The sequence below is a fragment of the Cetorhinus maximus genome, chromosome 27, assembly GCF_964194155.1.
Source record: "Cetorhinus maximus chromosome 27, sCetMax3.hap1.1, whole genome shotgun sequence".
NCBI classification, from domain to species: Eukaryota; Metazoa; Chordata; class Chondrichthyes; order Lamniformes; family Cetorhinidae; genus Cetorhinus; species Cetorhinus maximus.
In genome coordinates, this window is record NC_135905.1 from 20,443,644 (window position 1) to 20,456,780 (window position 13,137).

General features: G+C 47.3%; 1 protein-coding gene across 11 annotated transcripts in view; it reads left to right on the forward strand.

Annotated features, from left to right (window-relative positions):
- Window positions 1-13,137, forward strand: part of zmiz1a (zinc finger, MIZ-type containing 1a) — a 438,054-nt gene that overhangs the window by 221,022 nt on the left and 203,895 nt on the right. For all 11 annotated transcript variants that reach the window (XM_078530870.1, XM_078530856.1, XM_078530852.1 and 8 more), the window contains exon 4: window positions 3,512-3,625. In XM_078530870.1, the coding sequence (XP_078386996.1) occupies window positions 3,512-3,625 (114 nt within the window). The remainder of the gene's footprint in view (window positions 1-3,511; window positions 3,626-13,137) is intronic.

Here is a 13,137-nt window from a genome sequence, read left to right on the forward strand (position 1 = left end):
ATGTTACACCTAGAAAACTGTTTAAAAGTCATAAATACACTTGGGCTATCTGTGGAATATTTATTCATTCAGAAAGGCCCTGGTACAGGCCATGCTCAGCAAAGGTAGCACAGCGGTTATGTTGGGGAACTAGTATTCCAGAGGCCTGGATTCTTGACCTGGGGGCAAGAGTTCAAATCTCTCAAAGGCAGCTGGGGAATTTAAATTCAATTAATTAAATAAATCTGACAGCAAAAAGCTTGCCTTAGTCATGGCGACTGTGAAGTTACAGGATTGTTGCGAAAACCTACCGGGGTCACTCATGTCCTTTTAGGGAAGGAAATCTGCCATTCTTACCTGGTCTGGCCTCTATGTGACTCCAGACCCACAGCAATGCGGTTGACTCTTAATTGCCCTCTGCAATGGCCCGGCAAGTCACTCCGTTGTCAAGAAGCTGCCTCACCAAGCACCTTCTCGAGGACGATTGCAGATGGGCAATAAATGCTGGTCTTGCCAGTGATGCCCACATCCATTGAAAGGAGATGTACCGCACACTGTGCAATGAAACCCCTTTGATACTCAAAGCACAGAGGAAATTGCCCCCAATTAGGGTTGTCCACTGTAATTAAATGTATTCCTGGAGATTTCATCACGTGACTTGCCCCCATGCTCCAGCCCATTAGTTGGCCAACACATCCATCCTTGCTCTGAAGAAGAGTCATATGGACTCGAAACATTAACTCTGTTTCTCTCTCCACCGATGCTGCCAGACCTGCTGAGTTTTTCCAGCATTTTTTCTGTTTTTATTTTGCACCCACCCTTGTGATGTACTGCTATCCTACACCAACTGGAAAGCCAAAAAGACAGCCAGTTGGCTCATGCTTGACTGTCCGTCAAAGAGCCTTTTTTCTCCTCCCCACCCCCCCCCCACCCATTTTCAATATTTTTATATCTGGGAAAGAGAAAAGTTCACAGAGATGTCCCGATGGTTTTTCTCGAGGGTTGCACACAACAGTGCCCTGGAGATTGATCTTTAATTCTGTTGAGACTCCAGGCCAGCCCTGCAGGGTTGGCAACACCACTCGCAATGTGGTTTCCATTTTAGTAGGAGCCTCAGATCATCGAATTTTACCGGGTAGAATAAGATTCAGCCCGCCTTGCCTATGCAGCTCTTTGAAGCAGCTATCCAATTAATCCCACTCATTTCCCATGGACTTCCAATTTTTTTCCTTTTCAAATATGTGCCCATTTCCCTTTGAAAACTTACCATTGAATCTGCTGTCACTGCCCTTTCAGGCAGTGCATTGCTGATTATCATAACTCAGAGCACAAAAAAAACTCCCGCGTTTCCCTTCTAATTCTTTCGCCAATTATCTTAAATTCGTTTCCTCATGTTGTCGACTTTCCTACCAGTGGAGACAGCTTCTCCTTATTTAATCTCCAAAATCCCTCATCGTTTTGAGCACCTCTTTTAAATCTCTCAATAACCTACTCTGCTCTAAGGAGAACAGTTGCAACCCTTCCAGCCTCTCCGTATAATCGAAGTCCGTCATCCTTTCTATTGTTCTGGTAAATCTCCTTTGCCCCAAGGTCTTGGCAACCTCCCTAAAGTGTGGTGCCCAGAATTGAACACAGTATTCCAGTGGAGGCCAAACTCCTGGCTTTATAAAGGCTTAGAATATCATCTTGCTTCTGTACTCTGTTTCTGTTTATAAAACAAAGCATCCATGTGGTTTTTTTTTTTAATGACCTTATTGACTGCTGGCTTCAACCTGTGTTGTTAATTTTCAGTAGATAGAGCGTTTATTTTTGAACAAAGTGCAGAATTACAGGGCACGTAACAAAGAACAGGAAGTTTTGCCCCACACCCCTTCATCTTGAACTTGTCCAACGGAAAGACTAACGTGCAAGGAACATGTCGGGGCAGTCATTCAGAATCCTTCTTTCCAATGTCAGCTTTGGGTGTGGAAATTGACCAGAGATACCAATTTCCTTCCCCATTATCTGAAAGGAACACAGTGCTCTCACACTCTCGAATGGAGATTAATGTTCCATTGTAGTCCTCTGCAAGATGAATACGCAAAGGAACCTTTATCTCACTTTACTTGTTGCAAAGCCTAATAATCTTTGCCAACTGCAGGGCAATGGTCAAGGGGGCCAGAAGTCTTTGTGAATACCACAAGTAACGAGGTGCACATAAAATTTTAATGCTGTATGATTATGGGTTTTAATCTCTTTTGTAACAGACTTTGAAAGATTTGAAGATGGTTCCGAATTAGATATTGAAACTGAAAGCTTGCCAAGTGGGGCTTGGCAGAGGTTTGGGCATCTTGTGTGCAATGATTTAACATCCCTTCAGCATTTCAATCTGTTTGATGAAAGGTTGTTGTTATGTTTTGTCAGTTTTTCTCTCCCTTTCTCCTCCTCCTCCATGTTCCGAGGGTTCAGTTCCATAACTCTCGGCTGTTACACCTCCAGTCTTTGCTCCATCCTCATGCATGAGATTCTGAAGGGAGTGTTGCTGGGCTATTTGATAAAGGGGACATTAGAATGCAGCCTGATTGTATTGCCATCTGACACACACACACACACACACACACCACACACACACACACTCTCACACACACACACACACACACACACACACAGACACACACACACCACACACACACACACACAGACACACACACACAGACACACACACACACACACACACACACAGACACACACACTCACACACACACACACACAGACACACACACACACACACAGACACACACACACAGACGCACAACACACACACACACACAGACACACACACACAGACACACACACACTCACACACACAGACACACACACACTCACACACACACAGACACACACGCACAGACACACACACACACACACACAGACACACACACACACCACACACACACACAGACACACACACACACAGACACACACACACACTCACACATACACAGACACACACACGTCAGTTAAGATCTGTGGAGAAAGAAGCAGATTTAATGTTTCAGGTTGATGACCTTACATCAGAACTCATCACAGAATCTCACAGTGCAGAAGAGGCCCTTCGGCCCATCAACTTTAAGTATTAACTCTATTTTTCTCTCCACAGATTGTGCCTGGCCAGCTGAGCATTTCTAGCGTTTTCAGTTTTTATTTTAGATTTGCAACATCTCATGACTGGATAATAGCCACTCTTACCCTGGAGGCTCTAAGACTGATTGTAGCAAAATGCAAAAAGGAATTTTCAGCACTGGGCAAGCTCTACATTTAAACTGTGTTAATTCCTGTTCTGCTGCGAAACCTTGCAATACCTGAGCCCTTAACCCGTTAATAGTGTCAGGAGGTGGCACAGGCACATCTGGGGGGAATGCAAGGGCTCCGTTGGTTGGCATCCTGGGGCTGCGCACTGCTGTACATCTGATGGATCTTATATGAACTTGTGTATCTAACTGTTCTTTTCACTTTCTATCAGTTGAACTGAGTTTCTCTCTCTTTGTTGCAGCATTTACAGAACCCTGCAAACTTCCAGACTGCTGCCACTGAGCTCCTTGACTGGTGTGGTGACCCACGTGCCTTTCAACGTCCTTTCGAGCAGAGTCTGATGGGCTGCTTGACGGTACGTTACCACAGCGCTGACGGTATTTGCTCCTTGCTGTTGTTAACATGGCTCCTGTCTATATCCTCCCTGACGATAGAGGTCAAAGCAACATCCAGGCCTCGCCTGTGTCGTGCTCCTTTTGGCTGGCCAGCTCTTCCAGTCCCCTCAGCAGGTGTGCACGCCAAAGGTCACTGAGTCCTAAATTCATGGCTCCCTATCCTTTGACAGAAATGACGTCTTTGCACCTGTGGTGATTCCCAAGCACCACCGCTGTGACCTCCGAGCAGGGGGTTGTGAACACAGACAAACATTACCGAGGGTTTGCTTGCTCCTATTAAATCCATAGGCCAGGTACAACGTGAAAGGAGAGAGAGAGATTGCAATGTGTTACATTTTTTTTTCAATCCGGTAATACTTTTAACCTCAGTGTCAGGAAATTGAGTTACAAGATAATGTTCATGCTTTTATAATTGACGTGTGTCACGTGAAGACCAGTTATGTTTTATCCAGCCCGTTATATTGCTAACTCTATTGACACCTGTGGACTTAAGGATCCCATTGCAGCATTCAAAGAAAAACATGAGGTTCGAGCATCCAGGTTCACCATCATGTCCCAAGCAAATCTCCGAGACTTGGAGTGGCTGTGCTATGTGTAAAATGGCTGCTGTCTTATGTAACAATGGTCACTGCACTTCACAGTAATCCATTGGAAGTGAACCAATTTGAAATGTTCCTGAGAGATGTGACTAGAAGCTACGCAGTTTATTTCTTGCACTCCACACACTGGCAGTGAGATGTTTAAAGCGGCACATAAGAAACAGGAGAAGGAGTAAGGTAAACGATCCTCAAATCTGCTCTGCCATTCAGTAAGATCATGGCTGATTTTCGACCCCGACTCCACATTTTTCGGCCTGATCCCCAAATCTCATGATTCTCCCACAATCTGTGTATCTAAGCCTTGAATGTGCTCATTGACCGAGGATGCCCAGCTCTCCGGGGTAGAGAATCCGAAAGAATCACAGCCCTTTGAGGGAAGAAGTTTCTCTTTATTTCAGTCCTAAATGGCTGGCGCCTTATTCTGATATGGTGACCCCATGTTCTAGGTTTCCCGACTAAGGGGAAAGGGCCTTTCTACACCTACACTCTCAAACCCGTTAAGAATTTCACATGTTACAATGAGATAACAATAAATACAAAATATGATAAATAACTCTCGTTCTTGAGGATTGTGGCTTCAGACAGTGGAAGACTTTCTGCAGATCTTGAGAGACACCCACCCGACACGATGTTATTTTAATTACAGAGACGGTATCCCTTTATTCTCTCTGACCCTCTCTGCAGCCTTCAAAAACAGATTAGTTTTGAGCTTTATTGCATTTGGGAGGCAAATTAAAACGCATTTAGCCTCTTGGCATCATAATGACATTAGCATTTGAGAGGTCTCTGTGCAGTTCACTATTAATGAGCGGGATAAGAGATTGTGCAGAATGTGTAAATATTTAAAAGCGCTGCAGCATGCGCTGCATATATATGTGTCTTAGAGAAATTAATTAAGCTTCAGCTCCACTATTTTACACAGTGCTGCAGCGGTCAGCGTTTACAGCTGTTTTGGGCTATTCTGAATGCTGGTCCCACCAATAAATTGATTGTGGAAAGAGTCAGTTTTCCTCATTTGCCTTTCGTTTACTCCATCCTTTTTTCCCTCCTGCCCACTTTTCCAAAAGTCCTTTAATACTGGATTGAGATCTCTTTAACCATATGCGAGTAAGTTTTATTTTCTTTTTCTCACACTCCCCACCCTTGCACCCTTTCCTGAAGGCAGTGCCAGGTGAGTGTCTGTCCTGTCCCATCACGTTGGAAGTTCTTCACCATTCGTGGGTGACAGTGAGCAAGGCCGTTGCCTATTCAGGTTTCTCCCGCCAAGGCACGCGGTTATCACTGAATAGCGACCGTGGGATCATACAGCGCAGGAGGAGGCCGTTCCACCCATCATGAGTGTGCTGGCTCCTTGAAAGAGCTATCCCATTAGTCCCACCTCCTGCTGCTTTTTCCTCATAACAAATTTCTCCTTTCCTAGTGTTTACCTTTTGAAAATTACTTTTGAGTCTCATTCCACCAGCCTTTTAGGCAGCACATTCCAGATCACGACTGTGTGCATTTTTGCTGTTTTGGTTGCCCAATATCTTAAATCGGAGCCCTCTGCTCGTCATCCTCCTGCCGGTTGAAGCAATATCTCCCCACCTATTCTGCCCAAAAACCCCTCAGAATCTCGAATTCCTCTGTTAAGCTCCCTTCCTGGGATGGGGAGGTTTGGACTATGAGGAGCGATTGAGTAGTTCAGCCCTATGTCCCCTGGAGTTTAGAAGCGTGCGAGGCGATCAAGTTGAAACATATAAACTTCTTCCGAGGCGCTGTAGGTTTCTAAGGTTGCCCAGCTTCTCTCACCTCTCCACATAACTGAAGTCCCTCATCCCTGGTATAATTCTAGTAAATCTCCTCTGCACCCACTCCCAGGCCATGACACCCTTAGTAAGCATGAGGCCCGGAATTGAACGCAATACTTCACAGCTGAGATCTAACCAGTGGTCACAAAGTGAACCACAAGCTATTTTCCCCTCTTTATCCCAGGGACCCTAAAGTCAATAACAGAGACAGAGACTGTGAAGGGAATCATCAAAGTCCCCAGTTGAATTGTGTGCGCTCCCTATCTGTATAACTTGCTGCAATGCCCCATGGTAATTTTCCATTAAATTTGGCAGATAGCACAAACACGTGTAACCCAAGGATTAACGTACTACTGGAATGAGGGACTTCAGTTATGAGGCGGTGTTGGAAAAGTTAGGGCTGTTCTCCTTGGAATAGAGAAGGTTGGTTAAGAGGTAATCCGATAGAGGGTGAGAGATATTGATAAGAGCAGCCAGTGAAATGTTATCCCCTCTGGCGATATCCAGGAGGTCAGAGATTCAAAGTCATTGCTGAAAGGATCTAGAGAGGAGAGTTTTCTTAATAATGAGTTGTCGGCCGGAACATTCTCGCGTTGTGGAAGCAGATTCCTTAAATGATTTTAAAAGCGCAGTTAGGTAGTTGTGGGTGAGGAAAGCAGACAAAATGCAGAAGTGTGGAACTAAACATGACTGCAATTTCCAAAGAGCCAGCATGGGTACAATGGGCCGAATAGCCTCCACCCCAGGACTAGATTGGTCCCTGGGATGGGGAGGTTTGGACGATGAGGAGCGATTGAGTAGTTCAGCCCTACGTTCCCTGGAGTTTAGAAGCACGCGAGGCGATCCAGTTGAAACATATAAACTTCTTCCGAGGCACTGCAGGTTTCTAAGATTCCTGTAATCACCCACCGGGTGCAACTGGTCGGTGCTGGTGTTTATGCTTCTCATGGGCCTCCTTCACTCAGCTTCCAGTCCCCCTCCAGGGCTTAAGCACAAAAATAAAGGCCAAAACTCGAGTGCGGTACTGAGGGAGCGCTGCACTGCCGGAGGGTGCTGTCTTTCAGATGAGGTGGTGGGTTGGGGAGAGGGAGGAGGGGCACGTGCACAACGATCAGAAGCTTGAGAATTGAAAGCGTTTGCTCTTCAGTGTTCCCGGCTTGAATTGAAACATTTCAGAGGGAAGTAGGAAGCATTTCCTCTCCGGTTCTCCTGCTGAAGTTTCTCCCGAAACCTTTATTTAATTTATTGGTGGCAACCTTTTTAATTTATATGACCCTTGGCTTTGGACTCAATTGGCTCCTGGGATGGGGAGGTTTTTCCCATGAGGAGAGATTGAGTCACCCAGGCCGATGTTCCCTGGAGTTTAGAAGCATGCGAGGTGTTCCAGTTGAGACATATAAATTTCTTCGGAGACTTGACAGGCAGATGCTGAGATAATGTTTCCCTTGATGGGGGTCGGGGGGGGGTCCAGATCACAGAGTCAGAGTCACTGAACAAGGGATCGTCCGTTTAGGGGTGAGACGAAGAGAAATTTCTTCACCCGAGGGGTTGTGAATCTCTGGAAGCCTCTCCCCTAGCGGGTTGTGGACGCTCAGTTGTTGGTTGTATTCAAGACTCTGATTATAGATTGTTAGCGTTTCAGGGAATCGAGGGACATGGTGGGGGCGATCAAACTCCATCGAGGGGCGTGCGTATCACTGTGCATTGAAGTAAAGAAACAAATCGAAAGCCTGAACATTGCTTAGTGTGCAATCTGTTACCATCTTTTCTTCTTGCTCTGCTTCCCCTCAGATTACATTTAAATGGAAGGACACTGGGTTGTACTGGGTTGGCTAAGAATTTGTGCTGCTGTTTGATTAAGAGAAAGCAAACTGATCTGCCCCCTTGTGGCAAATGTTAGATAGCAACAGCATGTCCTACACGATTGCTAATGCTGAGACTCTTTGCTTGCCCAGCTTGGGGACCATTTTGCTGCTGATATTTTGTTCACAGAACCAATCCATCATTTGACAGCCCCCTGAGTTGCCAAACAGCGCCTCGGATCTCAGCAGTGACGCTGGACTGTTACCAGAGCCTAATAAATCGAATGCCAAAGTATGGATGCTACAATTTGAAAAATAAGCTGGTTTGCCTTATATTTAAATTTAAAACGTACAGTGTTGACCGAGCCCGGTAACATCCAGATCGATGCAGTGTGGCCCTTTTCCCTTTCACACGTGACCACGCAGGTCTCTGACTTGTTTTTTTTATATAAAAAAAGAGCAAGGGGGGTCCTTTGAGTAAAGCAGCCAGATGGAACAGGATTCTGCTTTATGTCATGTTCCCCGACAGTTAGCGGTGATGATGGTTAATGTTTTTTGGCAAACAAGTTAATTCGGCTTTCTCCGAGAAGCCGAACAAGTAATTCAGCGGCTATTTAACCTTTATGTCCAAGTGTGTTTAGCTACTGTAGCATTACAATGTGCACACCCCTGTTTTCTTCCCTGTAAGGTAGTGCGTAGTTCACTCTCCAGCAGCAGTGGGAATGGACTATGCAGGTTTGGCAGGCAGCCGTTGCATATTTGATTCAGGGCCCTTTCCTTTGTTTTGATAGCATGTACACTGGTTACTAGGAACTTTGGATGCTGCTATATAGCCTGCCTCGCTAATGGTTCTGTTCTAAATGCCTGGAACTCAGCCAGCGCAGAAAGTTTGCAGGTGACACTAATCCCTCCAATAAGTTTGACACTATTGGATTGAGGTTTCAAAACATGTTTATTCGGGACTTTGTTTCTCTGCTCCTCTGGCCCGAGTCTCACATTTCGTCACCGCGGGGCCCTCATGTCCCACACCAGCCAAAGCAAAAAAAAACACTGCGGCTGCCGGAAAGCGAGAAGGGAAAATGCTGGAAAGCGCTTAGCGGACCCTCGGCCGAGGTGGGGGCCAGGCACCGAGTTGACATTTCAGGCCGACAATCTGTCATCAGAGCTAGAAGAAGGTTTGACAGAGTAAACAACCACGGGCACAGGGGGGTGGGGGGAAAAGAACCAGAGGTGACACGAGGAAGCTTTTTTTTTGTTTTTTTTTGCATCGTGAGTTGTAATCGGGAATGCGCTGCCTGAAAGCGGGATCGAGGCAGATTTGATCCACAACGGAATGGGAGAAATGCTTCACCCCCCTAGCTCTGCATTTTCTTTTTAAAGGGGAAGGGGTGGGGTGGTTGGTGATTTATTTCCCTTATTCAAATTCAAGGGCTTAATTCCGTAATTAGGAACAGGGATGCGCCATTCAGATGCTCCAACACATTCTGCCACTCACTTAAACCTCGGCTAATCTCTATTTTGACTCCATCGGCCCTAAGTTCCTTAACGTCTAATACCTTTGCCTATATAAAAAAAAAATCAAGTGTTGAAATTTTCAATAGGCCCCCAGCCTCAACAGCTTTCTGGGGGGGGGGGTGGAGGTGGGGAGTGGGGGTGGGGGTGGGAAGAGTTCTCAATTTCTGCTACCCTTTGCGTGCAGACATGCTCCCTGATAGACTGGTCAAAACACAGGAGGATTAGCGCCCCCGCAGGAGTTGCCCCACTGTCCCCTGGCATGGGATTGTCCCCCTACGTGATATCCTCCCAGACCTCGGAGACGGTGAGACCCTGTATCTGCATCAACGTTATGGGCGTGGAAATGGTCTTTGTTCGTAGCACGTGGCCGGATTTGGCGGGGGGGCTGTGGTAAGACCAGTTGTCATCTACTGGCCAGTTGGGACAGGATGTCCTGCTTCAATTGATGCCCAGCAGCTGTGTTGGGTCCCAGCAGCGCCAGGCGGGGATAGTGGGCACCACTGGGACACTAGGCAGTGCCAATGATGATCATCACTGGAGCCGCGCACACAGGTGTGGTGAGGGTGGGGGGGGGTGGGGGGGGGGGGTTGCGAGGAAGGGGTGGGTTTTGGCAGGTTTTGGTAATCGTGGTGGGGGGGGTTGGTGGGGGGGGTGGCGTTGCCGGATTTGAGAGCCTAGGGTGGGAGGGTAAATGGGAAAGTGGCACCATTGGTGGGGGGCTGTAGGGGGGAGGTTGCCTGCAATGGGCACAAGGGATCCACAAAAGAGGATCTCCCCGCCCCTGCACCCCAACCCCCGGCCAACCCGACAGCCCCCGCACAGCTGAAGCAGCCGGGCCTCCTGCATGATATGGGCCACCCCACTGCTGCAGGGAGAATACTGGCAGGGACGGGGTGAGGCCTTTGAGTGGCTGGTAATTGGCTACTTTAGGGTCTCGATAGGCCCAAGGGTGGGCGGGCTTCCAAACCTTCCCCCGCCCTCCCTTAAAATTGCAGGTGGGTTGGGGGCAGGCAGGTAGGGGGCAGGCGGGGAGGGGGTGAGAAGGCAACAGGCTGCATTTTAATGAACCCCCTGCCTTCAAACCCACCGGCAGGGGGAGAGTAAAATCCCGCCCACTGTGCTGATCCCACACTCTGCCCGATGTTTTGCCATTGGCTTCAATTGACCCGGTATAACAGGGGCTGCTGATTGAGTTTGCGCTTGCTATGCTAAACTTTCACCAAAGCCACTCACTGGTGATAATGTGAGGGAAGCCGTTGGTGTGATCCACTCTTCACCTGTCCCGCATCTCCAGTGTTTACCTGGATACAGGAAAGTGGAAGGAGAAATTGGGCTGTGCACCCCTCTTTCCATGGAGTTGATACATCGCTCTCCCTGCCCAATAGCCTGCCTCCTGTAGGCTAAAAGGGAATGATATGTTGGGATAGGCAGCTAGTCAAAAGGCTTAGTGACACCTCCATAAGATTCCGGTTAAATCCACAACCTCCCAGCACTTGCTCCCCTCGTGGCTTCAACAAGCGTCAATAAATATCTGTCACAGAAACACTTGTCAGTTTCGTTCCGAGGCTACCACCCCAGGATTTATTGACTCCCGTGTAAAAGCAAAGAGCCACCTTTTTTTTTATTATTGACAAACTTGTAGCAAGCGTTTCATCTTGCCGCTTTTCAGGAGGTGAAGCTCTGTGGTGTCCCTGTGCTCGGTGAAGCTGCTGACTTGTCAGTGTGGGCGCTGACAGACCCACCCTGCTTCACGCAACCGGCCATTATTGATGGTGGCAGCCAGGTTTCACGCTGAGTGTTGAGTCAGCATGGGAGCTGAACTCAGCCTGTCCTTATCCAAGCTTTTGCATGTGTCCAGTCTCCAGTGAGGGTGGACGGACAGTAAACAAGGACAACTACCCAGCCTGATCTTCCTTCCTCTTTATACTTCCTCCATTCCTCTCATGTCTTGGGCACTGAGGCCAATTCTGGCACCTAATCACAGGCCAGAGTCTCAAACTGGAGTCCCCTCCAATCCACTGGCTCGGTCTCAGGTGATATTTTGCACTATTTCTAACACTCCACTCCCACCCAGTCAGGAGACTGAACACCATGGTGACCAAGAAACTATCATCGATTGTCATAAAGACCCATCTGGTTCACTAATGTCCTTTTAGGGAAGGAGATCCTTCCCTGGTCTGGCCCACACGTAACTCCAGGCCCACAGCGATGTGGTCCTCTGAAGTGTTCAGTTCAAGTACAGTTAGGGATGGGCAGCAAAGGTTGGCTTTGCCAGCGATGCTCGCACTGCATGAAAGAATTTTTTTTTAAAATCCAGGCTTTGAGGCAAAATCTCTCGGGGAGAAAGCAAATCGATCCACAGCGGCTACACATTTATACCCTCACAGGAGGTGGGCTTCACTGGGAAGGCCCAGGATTTATTGTGCATCTCTAGTCTCTAATAGTGGTGAGTCGACGTCTTGAATACAACTGAGTTGCTTGCTAGGCCATTGCAGAGGGCAGTTGAGCGCAAACCACTTTGCTGTGGATCTGCAGTCACCTATAGGCCAGACCAGTTAAGGGCAGTAGATTAAAGGGCATTAGTGAAACTGAGGGGTCTTTGCAATAACCTGGTAGTTTCACGGTCACCATTACTGATGTTAGTTTTTTATTCACTGCTTGTAGCCCAGGAGACCTGCCGCCATGGTATGTCACGCTCGTCTGTCTTGCTCCATCCTCACACATCCACTGTAGCTCGTCTGCAACTGCTCTGTGACGTCCGTCATCCAACTACGCCCAGGTCAACCCCTCTTTCTGCTGCCCTCCACTTTGCCCTCGAGAAGAGATCCCTGTAGTTTTTTCAGTTCTGATCAAATAGCCGGAAATACTGACCTTTTCCTTTCCGGATGTGACTTTTTAAGAGTTCGTTTTGTTCTTGCAATTTCAACCACCTCTTCGCTTGTCTTATATGTGGAATTTTAAGCTTACAGTTTAGCATCCACGTTCCATGGGGCCCCTCTTTTCTCCAGCTTTATTAAATTAATTGAATTTAAATTCCCCAACTGCTGCGGTGGGATTTGAACTTTAGTCTCTGGAGCATTAGTCTAGGCCTCTGGATAACTAGTTCAGTAACAAAGCCATTGTGCTATCTGATTTTTTTAAAAAATGTATTGACAGGATGTGGGCTGGGTCAGCATTTATTGCCCATCCCTAATTGCCCTTGAGAAGGTGGGGGTGAGCTGCCTTCTTGAACTGCTGCAGTCCATGTGGTGTAGGTACACCCACAGTGCTGTTAGGGAGGGAGTTCCAGGATTTTGACCTAGTGATCCTTCCCGGACGCTTGCGTATTTGAAGGCAGGAGTGGCGGAGGAACCTTGCGTGCTTAACTAGCTGCTGATACTTTTACTGCCTTAAACTCACGTATGTATAATTGAATGGAGGCCTTTTTGCTCTAACCATACCCCAGCCCATACCTTCAGTGTAGGAGGGAAGAAAATAACCCAACTCTCTCCTCCGTCCCCACCCCCTTTCCGTTTCTTCCCCCTCCTTTTTGTTTTTTCCAATAATTTATATAGATTTTTCTTTTCCCATCTATTTCCATTAAATGTATTTCCACCCATTGTTTATCTTTACCTTTTATGCCCTTTTAGTATTATTTCACCCCACCCCCACTAGAGCTATCTGTACCTTGTCTGTCCTGCTCTCCATTCTTAATTAGCACATTCCTTTAGATAATATCACCACCTTCAACACCTCTTTGTCCTTGTGTCTGTGACATCTTTTGGTTATC